At 52.4% G+C, this 14,957-nt stretch overlaps 1 protein-coding gene across 2 annotated transcripts in view; it reads left to right on the top strand.

Moving 5' to 3' along the window:
• sap30bp (SAP30 binding protein) overlaps nt 1-14,957 on the top strand; it is a 207,549-nt gene that overhangs the window by 189,230 nt on the left and 3,362 nt on the right. The window contains exon 10 of one of the 2 annotated variants that reach the window (XM_072482941.1): nt 7,974-8,051. The exons of the other annotated variant lie outside the window; for it this stretch is intronic. Within the exon in view, the coding sequence (XP_072339042.1) occupies nt 7,974-8,051 (78 nt within the window). The remainder of the gene's footprint in view (nt 1-7,973; nt 8,052-14,957) is intronic. 2 annotated transcript variants of the gene reach the window in all.

Here is a 14,957-nt window from a genome sequence, read left to right as displayed (position 1 = left end):
AGTGGTGCCGATCTTGGAACGTGACCCACAATCGCGCTGGCTATAGCATCCCGAACTTCACTCCCTTCCAATGGAGCACCGCCTAAGCCCGGTTGAAACCAGCCCTCTTCTTAGCCACCTCCGCACTCCAGTCCTGGTAAATTCGGATCTCCGTGTTCTCCCACCTGCTGCTCCGCTCCTTTTTTGGCCCATCTCAGGACACACTCTCTGTCCATAAAGCGGTGGAACCTCACCACTACAGCCCTTGGCGGCTCGTTGGCTTTGGGTCTCCTTGTCAGGACCCGATGAGCCTCATCCAGCTCCAGGGGCCTTGGGGAAAGCTCCCGCGCCCATCAGCGAATTGAGCATCGTGCTCATATATGCCCCGGCATCGGGCCCCTCCACTCCTTCAGGGAGACCCAGAATCCAAAGATTCTTCCTCCTCGACCTATTCTCCAGGTCCTCGAATTTTTCCGCCCACCTCTTGTGCAGCGCCTCGTGCGTCTCCACCTTCACTGCCAGGCCCAAGATCTCGTCCTCGTTCTCCGAGGCTTTTTGCCGCACCTCCCGGATCGCCGCCCCTTGGGCCTTCTGGGTCTCCACAAGCTTCTCAATCACCGCCTTCATTGGCGCCAGCATTTCTGTCCTCAGCTCCTTAAAGCAGCGTTTAAGAAACTCCTGCTGCTCCTGCGACCACTGCGCCAACGCTGCTTGGTCTCCACCCGCCGCCATCTTGCTTTTCCTCCCTCGCACTTTTCGCTACACCAGGATCACTTTTTTAACCGCTCCACTCCTGGTCCAATCCATATAATGTCGGGGGGACCTTGCTGTCACCTTCCCACACTGGAAGCCGTCGAACAATTGCCTGTGGGGCCACTCTGAAGAGCTCAAAAGTCCGTTCCCGGTGGGAGCTGCCGAACGTGCGACCTACCTAGGCATAGCCGCAACCGGAAGTCTGAATCTTACGGAATTGTGATCGCTATTCCCAAAGTAATCACCGACTGAAACTTCAACCACCTGGCCGGGATCATTCCCCAATACCAGGTCCAGTATGGCCCCTTCCTGAGTTGGACTATTTACATACTGCTCTAAAAAACTCTCCTGGATGCTCCTTACAAATCTGCTCCATCTACGCCTCCAACACTACATGAGTCCCATTCAATGTTGGGGAAGTTAAAATCTCCCATCACGGCCACCCTATTGCTCCTACATTTTTCTATAATCTGTCTACATATTTGTACCTCTACTTCACGCTCGCTTTTGGGAGGCCTGTAGTAAAGTCCCAACAATGTTACTGCACCCTTCCTATTTCTTAGCTCTACCCATATTGCCTCAGTGCTCAAATCCTCCATAGTGCCCTCCTTAATCACAGCTGTGATATCATCTCTGACCAGTAATGCAACTCCTCCACCCCTTTTACCTCCCTCTCTATCCCTCCTGAAGCAACTGTGATTTTTTTTTTAACAAACAATTTTATTGAGGTATTTTTTGACGTTGTAAACAGTTACAGATAACAGAAATGTGCAAACATCAATATAAAACCAATACTTCAATCAAACCATACTGCACATGCCCACTCCTCTCCCCTAGACACTACCCGCCTATTTATCCCTCCTACTCTACTCTTTTTTTTATTAAATATTTTATTGAAAATTTTTGGTCAACCAACACAGTACATTGTGCATCCTTTACACAATATTATAACAACACAAATAACAATGACCTATTTTATAAACAAAAAATGAATAAATAATAAATAACAAAAATGAAAACTAGCCCTAATTGGCAACTGCCTTGTCACAAGTAACACTCTCAAAATATAATTTAACAGTCCAATATATAATTATCTGTAGCAACGACCTATACATACTATACAGTATATATTAACAACCCTGAGAGTCCTTCTGGTTCCTCCTCCCCGCCCCCCCCCCCCCCTCCCCCGCCCCCCGATCCTGGGCTGCTGCTGCTGCCTTCTTTTTCCCATTCCGTCTATCTTTCTGCGAGGTATTCGACGAACGGTTGCCACCGCCTAGTGAACCCTTGAGCCGACCCCCTTAGGACGAACTTAATCCGCTCTAGCTTTATAAACCCCGCCATGTCATTTATCCAGGTCTCCACCCCCGGGGGCTTGGCTTCTTTCCACATTAGCAATATCCTGCGCCGGGCTACTAGGGACGCAAAGGCCAAAACATCGGCCTCTCTCGCCTCCTGCACTCCCGGCTCTTGTGCAACCCCAAATATAGCCAACCCCCAGCTTGGTTCGACCCGGACTCCTACTACTTTTGAAAGCACCTTTGTCACCCCCATCCAAAACCCCTGTAGTGCCGGGCATGACCAAAACATATGGGTATGATTCGCTGGGCTTCTCGAGCACCTCGCACACCTATCCTCCACCCCAAAAAATTTACTGAGCCGTGCTCCAGTCATATGTGCCCTGTGTAATACCTTGAACTGAATCAGGCTTAGCCTGGCACACGAGGACGACGAGTTTACCCTGCTTAGGGCATCTGCCCACAGCCCCTCCTCGATCTCCTCCCCCAGCTCTTCTTCCCATTTCCCTTTTAGTTCATCTACCATAGTCTCCCCTTCGTCCCTCATTTCCCTATATATATCTGACACCTTACCATCCCCCACCCATGTCTTTGAGATCACTCTGTCCTGCACCTCTTGTGTCGGGAGCTGCGGGAATTCCCTCACCTGTTGCCTCGCAAAAGCCCTCAGTTGCATATACCTGAATGCATTCCCTTGGGGCAACCCATATTTCTCGGTCAGCGCTCCCAGACTCGCGAACTTCCCATCCACAAACAGATCTTTCAGTTGCGTTATTCCTGCTCTTTGCCACATTCCATATCCCCCATCCATTCCCCCCGGGGCAAACCTATGGTTGTTTCTTATCGGGGACCCCCCCCAAGGCTCCAGTCTTTCCCCTATGCCGTCTCCACTGTCCCCAAATCTTCAGTGTAGCCACCACCACCGGGCTTGTAGTGTAGTTCCTCGGTGAGAACGGCAATGGGGCTGTCACCATAGCCTGTAGGCTAGTCCCCCTACAGGACGCCCTCTCTAATCTCTTCCACGCCGCTCCCTCCTCCCCTCCCATCCACTTACTCACCATTGAAATATTAGCGGCCCAATAATACTCACTTAGGCTCGGTAGTGCCAGCCCCCCCCTATCCCTGCTACGCTGTAAGAATCCCTTCCTCACTCTCGGGGTCTTCCCGGCCCACACAAAACCCATGATGCTCTTTTCAATCCTTTTAAAAAAAGCCTTCGTGATCACCACCGGGAGGCACTGAAACACAAAGAGGAATCTCGGGAGGACCACCATCTTAACCGCCTGCACCCTCCCTGCCATTGACAGGGATACCATATCCCATCTCTTGAAATCCTCCTCCATCTGTTCCACCAACCGCGTTAAATTTAACCTATGCAATGTGCCCCAATTCTTAGCTATCTGGATCCCCAGGTAACGAAAGTCCCTTGTTACCTTCCTCAACGGTAGGTCCTCTATTTCTCTACTCTGCTCCCCTGGATGCACCACAAACAACTCACTTTTCCCCATGTTCAATTTATACCCTGAAAAATCCCCAAACTCCCCAAGTATCCGCATTATTTCTGGCATCCCCTCCGCCGGGTCCGCCACGTATAGTAACAAAGATACCCGGTGCTCTTCTCCTCCCCTAAGTACTCCCCTCCACTTCTTGGAACCCCTCAACGCTATCGCCAGGGGCTCAATCGCCAGTGCAAACAATAATGGGGACAGAGGGCACCCCTGCCTTGTCCCTCTATGGAGCCGAAAATATGCAGATCCCCGTCCATTCGTGACCACGCTCGCCACTGGGGCCCTATACAACAGCTGCACCCATCTAACATACCCCTATCCAAAACCAAATCTCCTCAACACCTCCCACAAATAATCCCACTCCACTCTATCAAATGCTTTCTCAGCATCCATCGCCACTACTATCTCCGTTTCTCCCTCTGATGGGGCCATCATCATTACCCCTAACAACCTCCGTATATTCGTGTTCAGCTGTCTCCCCTTCACAAACCCAGTTTGGTCCTCGTGGACCACCCCCGGGACACATTCCTCTATTCTCATTGCCATTACCTTGGCCAGGACCTTGGCATCTACATTTAGGAGGGAAATAGGTCTATAGGACCCGCATTGTAGCGGGTCCTTTTCCTTCTTTAAGAGAAGCGATATCGTTGCTTCAGACATAGTCGGGGGCAGTTGTCCCCTTTCCTTTGCCTCATTAAAGGTCCTCGTCAGTACCGGGGCGAGCAAGTCCACATATTTTCTATAGAATTCGACTGGGAATCCATCCGGTCCCGGGGCCTTTCCCGCCTGCATGCTCCTAATTCCTTTCACCACTTCTTCTACCTCGATCTGTGCTCCCAGTCCCACCCTTTCCTGCTCTTCCACCTTGGGAAATTCCAGCTGATCCAAGAAGCCCATCATTCTCTCCCTCCCATCCGGGGGTTGAGCTTCATATAATTTTTTATAAAATGTCTTGAACACTCCATTCACTCTCTCCGCTCCCCGCTCCATCTCTCCTTCCTCATCCCTCACTCCCCCTATTTCCCTCGCTGCTCCCCTTTTCCTCAATTGGTGTGCCAGCAACCTGCTCGCCTTCTCCCCATATTCGTACTGTACACCCTGTGCCTTCCTCCATTGTGCCTCTGCAGTGCCTGTAGTCAGCAAGTCAAATTCTACATGTAGCCTTTGCCTTTCCCTGTACAGTCCCTCCTCCGGTGCTTCCGCATATTGTCTGTCCACCCTCAAAAGTTCTTGCAGCAACCGCTCCCGTTCCTTACTCTCCTGCTTCCCTTTATGTGCCCTTATTGATATCAGCTCCCCTCTAACCACCGCCTTCAACGCCTCCCAGACCACTCCCACCTGGACCTCCCCATTATCATTGAGTTCCAAGTACTTTTCAATGCACCCCCTCACCCTTAGACACACACCCTCATCTGCCATTAGTCCCATGTCCATTCTCCAGGGTGGGCGCCCTCCTGTTTCCTCCCCTATCTCCAAGTCCACCCAGTGTGGAGCGTGATCCGAAATGGCTATAGCCGTATACTCCGTTCCCCTCACCTTCGGGATCAATGCCCTACCCAGCACAAAAAAGTCTATTCGCGAGTAGACTTTATGGACATAGGAGAAAAACGAGAACTCCTTACTCCTAGGTCTGCTAAATCTCCACGGGTCTACACCTCCCATCTGCTCCATAAAATCTTTAAGTACCTTGGCTGCTGCCGGCCTCCTTCCAGTCCTGGACTTCGACCTATCCAGCCCTGGTTCCAACACCGTATTAAAATCTCCCCCCATTATCAGGTTTCCCATCTCTAGGTCCGGAATGCGCCCTCGCATCCGTCTCATAAAATTGGCATCATCCCAGTTCGGGGCATATACGTTTACCAAAACCACCGTCTTCCCCCTGTAGTTTGCCACTCACCATCACGTATCTGCCCCCGTTATCCGCCACTATAGTCTTTGCCTCGAACATTACCCGCTTCCCCACTAATATAGCCACCCCCCTGTTTTTCGCATCTAGCCCCGAATGGAACACCTGCCCCACCCATCCTTTGCGTAGCCTAACCTGGTCTATCAGTTTCAGGTGCGTTTCCTGTAACATAACCACATCTGCCTTAAGTTTCTTAAGGTGTGCGAGTACCCGTGCCCTCTTTATCGGCCCGTTCAGCCCTCTCACGTTCCACGTGATCAGCCGAGTTGGGGGGCTTCCCCCTTGTCGATTAGCCATCACCTTTTTCCAGCTCCTCACCCGGTTCCCACGCAGCTGTATCTCCCCCAGGCGGTGCCCCCCGCCCATCCTCTCCCATACCAGCTCCCCCCTCTCCCCAGCAGCAGCAACCCAGTAATTCCCCCCCCCCCCCCCCCCCGCTAGATCCCCCGCTAGCGTAATTACTCCCCCCATGTTGCTCCCAGAAGTCAGCAAACTCTGGCTGACCTCGGCTTCCCCCCGTGACCTCGGCTCGCACCATGCGACGCCCCCTCCTTCCTGCTTCTCTATTCCCGCCATGATTATCATAGCGCGGGAACCAAGCCCGCGCTTCTCCCTTGGCCCCACCCCCAATGGCCAACGCCCCATCTCCTCCACCTCCCCCCATCACCACCTGTGGGAGAGAGAAAAGTTACCACATCGCAGGATTAGTACATAAAACCCCTCTTTGCCCCCCACATTCGCCCCACCACTTTGTTCGAACGTTGTTTTTAATAACCCGCTCATTCCAGTTTTTCTTCCACAATAAAAGTCCACGCTTCATCCGCCGTCTCAAAGTAGTGGTGCCTCCCTCGATATGTGACCCACAGTCTTGCCGGTTGCAGCATTCCAAATTTTATCTTCTTTTTATGAAGCACCGCCTTGGCCCGATTAAAGCTCGCCCTCCTTCTCGCCACCTCCGCACTCCAGTCTTGATAAACGCGGATCACCGCGTTCTCCCATTTACGGCTCCGAGTTTTCTTCGCCCATCTAAGGACCATTTCTCTATCCTTAAAACGGAGGAATCTCACCACTATGGCTCTGGGAATTTCTCCTGCTCTCGGTCCTCGCGCCATCACTCGGTATGCTCCCTCCACCTCCAACGGACCCGCCGGGGCCTCCGCTCCCATTAACGAGTGCAGCATCGTGCTCACATATGCCCCGACGTCCGCTCCCTCCACGCCTTCAGGAGGACCAAGAATCCTCAGGTTGTTCCTCCTTGCGTTGTTTTCCAGTGCCTCCAACCTTTCCACACATCGTTTCTGATGTGCCTCCTGCGTCTCCGTCTTCACCACCAGGCCCTGTATGTCGTCCTCATTCTCGGCTGCCTTTGCCTTCACGACCCGAAGCTCCCGCTCCTGGGTCTTTTGTTCCTCCTTTAGCCCTTCGATCGCCTGTAGTATCGGGGCCAACAGCTCTTTCTTCATTTCCTTTTTGAGCTCTTCCACACAGCACTTCAAGAACTCTTGTTGTTCAGGGCCCCATGTTAAACTGCCACCTTGCGACGCCATCTTGGTTTTTGCCATCTTGGTTTTTGCTTGCCTTCCTTGCCGCTGTTCTAAAGGATCCACTGCAACTTGGCAACTCTCTCCTCCTTTTTCCATCCGTATCCAGGGGGGATTCCCTTTTGGTTTACCGCACAGTGTTTTTAGCCGTCAAAATTGCCGTTGGGGCTCCTATCAAGAGCCCAAAAGTCCGTTTCACAGGGAGCTGCCGAAACGTGCGACTCAGCTGGTCATCGCCGCACCTGGAAGTCCTCCTACTCTACTCTAATCTCCCCCTCCCCCCCCCCCCCCCCCTCTTTCCCCCCCCCCCTCCCCTCCTCCCTGCTGACGTTCACTCTCCCGCGAAGAAGTCGATGAATGGATGCCACCTGCGGGCGAACCCCAGTACAGATCCCCTCAAGGCGAACTTAATTTTTTCCGTACCCAGAAACCTTGACATGTCCGAAAGCCATATTTCGGTCTTCGGGGGTTTTGAGTCCCTCCAATGCCAGCAGTATTCGTCGCCGGGCTATTAGGGAAGCAAAGGCCAGAACATCTGCCTCTTTCTCCCCCTGGACTCCCGGGTCTTCCGAAACCCCGAAAATTGCCCCCCCTAGACTCATCACCACTCTTGTTTTCAGCACCCAGGACATGACCCCCGCAAATCCCTCCCAGTACCCCCTAAGCTTAAGACATGCCCAAAACATGTGACCATGGTTCGCTGGTCCTCCCGCGCATCTAGCACACTTACCCTCTACCCCAAAGAATTTGCTCATCCGAGCTACCGTCATGTGGGCCCGGTGAACGACCTTAAATTGAATCAGGCCGAGCCTGGCACATGTTGCAGTTGAGTTTACCCTACTCAGAACTTCCACCCACAGCCCGTCCTCCATCTCCCCGCTAAACTCCTCCTCCCATTTGAGTTTCAGTTCCTCCGTCTGGGACTCTTCCCCCTTTATGAGCACCTTGTAGATATCCGAGACTCTACCCTCTCCTCCTTCTCCTCTAGAGACTATTCTGTCCTGGATCCCTATTGGCGGGAGGCGTGGGAAGGATGGGACCTGTCTGCGTACAAAGTCCCGCATCTGTAAGTACCTAAAGTCATTTCAGCCTTACCAGCCCATATTTCTCCTCCAAGCCCCTCAACCTCTCAAAGCTCCCGTCCAGGAACATATCGCCCACCCTCCCAACCCGTGCCCGCCGCCATGTTCGAAACCCTCCATCCATGTTCCCGGGGGCAAATCGATGGTTATTACATATTGGAGCCCAGACAGATGCCCCCCCCCCCCCCCCCCCCCCCCCCCCACATGCCTCCTCCACTGGCCCCATATCCGCAAGACCATCCCCACTACCGGGCTGGTGGAGTACCTGGCCGGCGACAGTGGTAGGGGAGCCGTGACCCAGGGCTGCCAAACTGGTGCCCCTGCACGAAACCGCCTCCACTCGCTCCCAGATAGACCCCGTATCCACCATCCACTTCCTTATCATGGCTATGTTAGCCGCCCAGTAGTAGTTGATCAGACTCGGCAATGCCAGTCCCCCCTCGCTGCGGCTCCTTTCAAGCATCGCCTTCCTCACCCGCGGGGATTTTCCCGCCCAGACAAAGCTCATGATGATTTTGCCAGTCCTTTTGAAGAAGGACCGTGGGATAAAGATCGGGAGGCACTGGAAAATGAACAGAAATCTAGGAAGGATTGTCATCTTTACAGTCTGCACCCTCCCCGCCAGTGACAGCGGGTGTGCATCCCACCTGCGAAACTCCCTCTTCATTTGTTCCACCACCCTAGTCAAATTTAACTTGTATAACTTGCCCCAGTCTCGTGCCACCTGTATCCCCAAGTACCGGATACTTTCCTCCACCAGCCTAAATGGCAGCTCCTTCAGTCTCTTCTCCTGGCCCCTTGCCTGCACCACAAACATCTCACTCTTGGCCATATTTAATTTGTACCCTGAAAACCGGCCGAACTTCCTCAATGTTTCCAGTATATTTTCCATCCCGGCCAGTGGGTCCGACACGTACAGGAGCAGGTCGTCTGCATAGAGAGAGACCCTATGTTCCACCCCCCCTAGTCATTCCCTTCCACCCCTTCGCAGCTCTCAACGCCATCGCCAACGGCTCTATGGCCAGCGCGAACAGCAACGGGGAGAGTGGACGCCCCTGTCTGGTCCCGCGATGTAGTCTGAAATAATCTGACATTATCCTATTCATCCTAACGCTAGCTTTTGGGGCCTGGTACAATAGTCTGACCCAATTAACCAGTTCCTCCCCGAACCCAAACCGTCCAAGCACCTCACACAAATGGCCCCACTCCACCTGGCGAAGGCCTTCTCAGCGTCCATTGCCACCACTACCTCCATCTCCTTGCCCGTCGGGGGCATCATGATCACATTAAGCAATCTTCTCAAGTTAGCTGTCAGCTGCCTGCCTTTCACAAACCCTGTCTGATCGTCCCCAATCATCTCCGGTACGCAGTCCTCAATTGTAATCGCCAGGACCTTGGCCAGGAGCTTAGCATCCACATTGATCAGGGAGATTGGCCTGTATGACCCGCAGGATTCCGGGTCCTTGTCCCGCTTCAGTATCAGAGAGATGGTGGCTTGCGACATCGTCGGTGGCAGGGTCCCTCTGTCCCTTGCCTCATTAAAAGCCCTTGTCAGGACCGGTCCCACTATCTCCGAGAACTTCTTGTAAAACTCTACTGGGTATCCATCCGGTCCCGGGGCTTTCCCCGACTGCATGGCCTTTAGGCCCCCCAGTACCTCCTCCGCTCTAATCGGGGCCCCCAGCCTGTCCACTAGTTCCCTGCCTACTTTTGGGAAGGTTAGTCCATCCAGGAACCTTGTCATCTCCTCCGGCTCTTCCGGGGGTTCTGAAGTGTACAGCTTACTATAGAAGTCCCGAAATACCTTATTCAGTCCTGCCGGGTCCTCCACTCTGCTCCCCTCCCCATCAGCCACTCTATTTATTTCCCTGGCCGCCTCCCTCTTCCTGAGTTGCTGTGCCAGCAATCTACTGGCTTTCTCCTCATACACCACTCCCCTCGCCTTCCTAAGTTGTTCCACGGCCCTACTCGTGGATAGCACCCCCAGTTCCGCCTGCAATCTCTGTCTCTCCCTGAGTAGGTCCTCCCCCGGGGACCCCGCATGCTCCTCGTCTATCTGGTGAATTTCCCTAACCAATCTGTCCATTTCTGCTCTGTCCGCCCTGACCCTGAGAGCCCGAATTGAGATCAGCTCCCCCCTCACTGCCTTCAGTGCCTCCCACAGGGTCGCTGCTGAAACCTCCCCTGTATCGTTCACCTGCAAGTAATTTTGCACACACTTCTGAAGACTCTCACATATCCCCATCTCCGACAACAGTCCTACGTCTAACCTCCCTTGCGAGCGTTGGTAATTCGCCCCCCCCGACCTGCAGGTCCACCCAGTGCGGGGCATGGTCCGAGATAGTGATTGCCGAGTATTCCGTATTCTTTACCTCCCCTCACAGTCCCTGCTCACGATAAAAAAAAATCAATCCTAGAATATACTTTATGAACATGCGAATAAAACGAGTAGCCCCTTCCCGTCGGCTGTCTGGCTCTCCATGGGTCCACTGCCCCCATTTGCTCCATGAACCATTTCAGCTCCCTTGCCATTGCTGGGAGTCTGCCCATTCTGTGGACATGACCGGCCCAGCCCAGGTCAAGGACCGTATTAAAGTTCCCCCCCCCCTCCCCCATTATCAACTTACATGAGTCTAGGTCCGGGATCTTCCCCAGCACTCTTTTGATAAAGTCAACGTCGTCCCAGTTCGGCGCATACATGTTCACCAGCACCACTCTTCTCCCCTCCAACTTGCCCCTTCCATAAGGAATCTGCCCCCGCCATCTGCGATTACGCCCTCTGCCTCAAATTGAACCCGCTTATTGATCATAATTGCTACCCCCCCGGACTTAGAATCCAGGTCCGAGTGGAAGACCCGGCTGATCCAGCCCTTCCTGAGCCTAGTCTGGTCAGACACTTTCAGATGTGTCTCCTGTAACAACAACATAATTACGTCAGCCTTTAGAGCCTGCAAATGCGCAAACACCCGTGCCCTTTTAACTGGCCCATTTAGACCCCTGACATTCCAGGTGATCAGCCTGGTTGGGGGGCACAACCCCCCCCCCCCCCCCCCCCCCACGTCAGCAAAATAACTTCCCCCCCCCCCCTCCAGCAACATCCCCCGATAACCCCACCCCTGCCATTCACTGGCTGTATTCTCCCCCCCCCCCCCCCCCCCCCCCCCACCTGACTCACTTGACTAGCCAATCTGCTAGCCCGGTGACTCATCGCTCCGGCGCCCCCTTGTCTCACTCCCATTGTTTCCCCGACCTCATCTCCCCACTCCCCAGCACACCATCTCCCCCACTCTGACCCACTGGAACAGTCTCACTAAGATGGGAAAGATCAAACAAGATGTAAACAGCAATGCAAGGCTGCTCCAGGTACAATACAGTTCCAGCTCTGTACACAGAAAAGTGTTAACCCACATCCCTTTCTGAGCACTAAAAAAAAAAAATATATATATATATATATATAACACCGTAATAACCCAGTACCCGTACATCCCCTATCCAAAACAAACATAAAAACCATACATAAATGAAATAAAAGCCCCCAACCAACATCTTTAATCCCCATTGCTGACCGGCCACCCTTTTGTTACAATACAGGCTCCACCGCACTCAGAGAGCCCAACAAAAGGTACCCACCACAACAGAAGAAGAAAAAAAAAAGGAAAAAGACCATTCGAAAGCAGGGGGGGGGGGGAGATATATCCTCCCCCCACAGGCAAAAACTGCCCACAAAAAATACACCACAAGGCACCTTTAAAGCACTAAACAGTCGACCTGCAGTCGAGGCACACGTGCTTTTTGAACAACACCTCCTTAACTTGTTTAAAGGCTGCTCGCCGCCTGGCCACCTCCTGGCTTATGTCCTGGTAAATGCGAAGGACACTGTTATTCCACGTGCTGCTCTTAGCACTCTTTGCCCACTGCAGCACACGCTCCTTCTCCACAAACCTGTGGAACCTAATCACCATCGGACGGGGGGGCCCCCCCGGACGCACCTGCCTCGCCTGTACTCTGTGTGCCCCCTCCAGCTCCGGCGGTCGCGGACAGGCTTCAGCCCCCATCAGCTACATCAACAGGTCCGCCACGAACGCTGTGGCATCGGCTCCCTCAGCCCCCTCCGGGGGGCTGATGATCCTCAGATTTTGGGCTGATGATCCTCAGATTTTGTCTACGGGCTCTATTTTCCAGCTCCTCTGGAGTCTGTCCCTGTTGCTCCGAAGGGAAGGGGGGAGAGGAGCAGAGCATTAGTAATTGGGGACTCTATAGTCAGGGGCACAGATAGGAGATTTTGTGGGAGCGTGAGAGACTCACGTTTGGTATGTTGCCTCCCAGGTGCAAGGGTACGTGATGTCTCGGATCGTGTTTTCCGGGTCCTTAGGGGGGAGGGGGAGCAGCCCCAAGTCGTGGTCCACATTGGCACCAACGACATAGGTAGGAAAGGGGACAAGGATGTCAGGCAGGCTTTCAGGGAGCTAGGATGGAAGCTCAGAACTAGAACAAACAGAGTTGTTATCTCTGGGTTGTTGCCCGTGCCACGTGATAGTGAGATGAGGAATAGGGAGAGAGAGCATTTAAACACGTGGCTACAGGGATGGTGCAGGCGGGAGGGTTTCAGATTTTTGGATAACTGGGGCTCTTTCTGGGGAAGGTGGGACCTCTACAGACAGGATGGTCTACATCTGAACCTGAGGGGCACAAATATCCTGGGGGGGAGATTTGTTAGTGCTCTTTGGGGGGGTTTAAACTAATGCAGCAGGGGCATGGGAACCTGGATTCTAGTTTTAGGGTAAGGGAGAATGAGAGTATAGAGGTCAGGAGCACAGATTTGACGTCGCAGGAGGGGGCCAGCGTTCAGGTAGGTGGTTTGAAGTGTGTCTACTTCAATGCCAGGAGTATACGAAACAAGGTAGGGGAACTGGCAGCGTGGGTTGGTACCTGGGACTTCGATGTTGTGGCCATTTCGGAGACATGGATAGAGCAGGGACAGGAATGGATGTTGCAGGTTCCGGGGTTTAGGTGTTTTAGTAAGCTCAGAGAAGGAGGCAAAAGAGGGGGAGGTGTGGCGCTGCTAGTCAAGAGCAGTATTACGGTGGCGGAGAGGATGCTAGATGGGGACTCTTCTTCCGAGGTAGTATTGGCTGAAGTTAGAAACAGGAAAGGAGAGGTCACCCTGTTGGGAGTTTTTTATAGGCCTCCTAATAGTTCTAGGGATGTAGAGGAAAGGATGGCGAAGATGATTCTGGATATGAGCGAAAGTAACAGGGTAGTTATTATGGGAGACTTTAACTTTCCAAATATTGACTGGAAAATATATAGTTCGAGTACAATAGATGGGTCGTTTTTTGTACAGTGTGTGCAGGAGGGTTTCCTGAAACAATATGTTGACAGGCCAACAAGAGGCGAGGCCACGTTGGATTTGGTTTTGGGTAATGAACCAGGCCAGGTGTTGGATTTGGAGGTAGGAGAGCACTTTGGGGACAGTGACCACAATTCAGTGACGTTTACGTTAATGATGGAAAGGGATAAGTATACACCGCAGGGCAAGAGTTATAGCTGGGGGAAGGGCAATTATGATGCCATTAGACGTGACTTGGGGAGGATAAGGTGGAGAAGTAGGCTGCAAGTGTTGGGCACACTGGATAAGTGGGGCTTGTTCAAGGATCAGCTACTGCGTGTTCTTGATAAGTATGTACCGGTCAGACAGGGAGGAAGGCGTCGAGCGAGGGAACCGTGGTTTACCAAGGAAGTGGAATCTCTTGTTAAGAGGAAGAAGGAGGCCTATGTGAAGATGAAGTGTGAAGTTTCGGTTGGGGCGATGGATAGTTACAAGGTAGCGAGGAAGGATCTAAAGAGAGAGCCAAGACGAGCAAGGAGGGGACATGAGAAGTATTTGGCAGGAAGGATCAAGGAAAACCCAAAAGCTTTCTATAGGTATGTCAGGAATAAGCGAATGACTAGGGAAAGAGTAGGACCAGTCAAGGACAGGGATGGGAAATTGTGTGTGGAGTCTGAAGAGATAGGCGAGATACTAAATGAATATTTTTCGTCAGTATTCACTCAGGAAAAAGATAATGTTGTGGAGGAGAATGCTGAGCCCCAGGCTAATAGAATAGATGGCATTGAGGTACGTAGGGAAGAGGTGTTGGCAATTCTGGACAGGCTGAAAATAGATAAGTCCCCGGGACCTGATGGGATTTATCCTAGGATTCTATGGGAGGCCAGGGAAGAGATTGCTGGACCTTTGGCTTTGATTTTTATGTCATCATTGGCTACAGGAATAGTGCCAGAGGACTGGAGGACAGCAAATGTGGTCCCTTTGTTCAAAAAGGGGAGCAGAGACAACCCCGGCAACTATAGACCGGTGAGCCTCACGTCTGTAGTGGGTAAAGTCTTGGAGGGGATTATAAGGGACAAGATTTATAATCATCTAGATAGGAATAATATGATCAGGGATAGTCAGCATGGCTTTGTGAAGGATAGGTCATGCCTCACAAACCTTATTGAGTTCTTTGAGAAGGTGACTGAACAGGTAGACGAGGGTAGAGCAGTTGATGTGGTGTATATGGATTTCAGCAAAGCGTTTGATAAGGTTCCCCACGGTAGGCTATTGCAAAAAATACGGAGGCTGGGGATTGAGGGTGATTTAGAGATGTGGATCAGAAATTGGCTAGCTGAAAGAAGACAGAGGGTGGTGGTTGATGGGAAATGTTCAGAATGGAGTACAGTCACAAGTGGAGTACCACAAGGATCTGTTCTGGGGCCGTTGCTGTTTGTCATTTTTATCAATGACCTAGAGGAAGGCGCAGAAGGGTGGGTGAGTAAATTTGCAGACGATACTAAAGTCGGTGGTGTTGTCGATAGTGTGGAAGGATGTAGCAGGTTACAGAGGGATATAG

The sequence above is a fragment of the Scyliorhinus torazame genome, chromosome 18 (assembly GCF_047496885.1).
Source record: "Scyliorhinus torazame isolate Kashiwa2021f chromosome 18, sScyTor2.1, whole genome shotgun sequence".
Classification (NCBI taxonomy): domain Eukaryota; kingdom Metazoa; phylum Chordata; class Chondrichthyes; order Carcharhiniformes; family Scyliorhinidae; genus Scyliorhinus; species Scyliorhinus torazame.
Note: the sequence above shows the minus strand (reverse complement) of the source record. Positions and strands in the feature narration are given on the sequence as shown.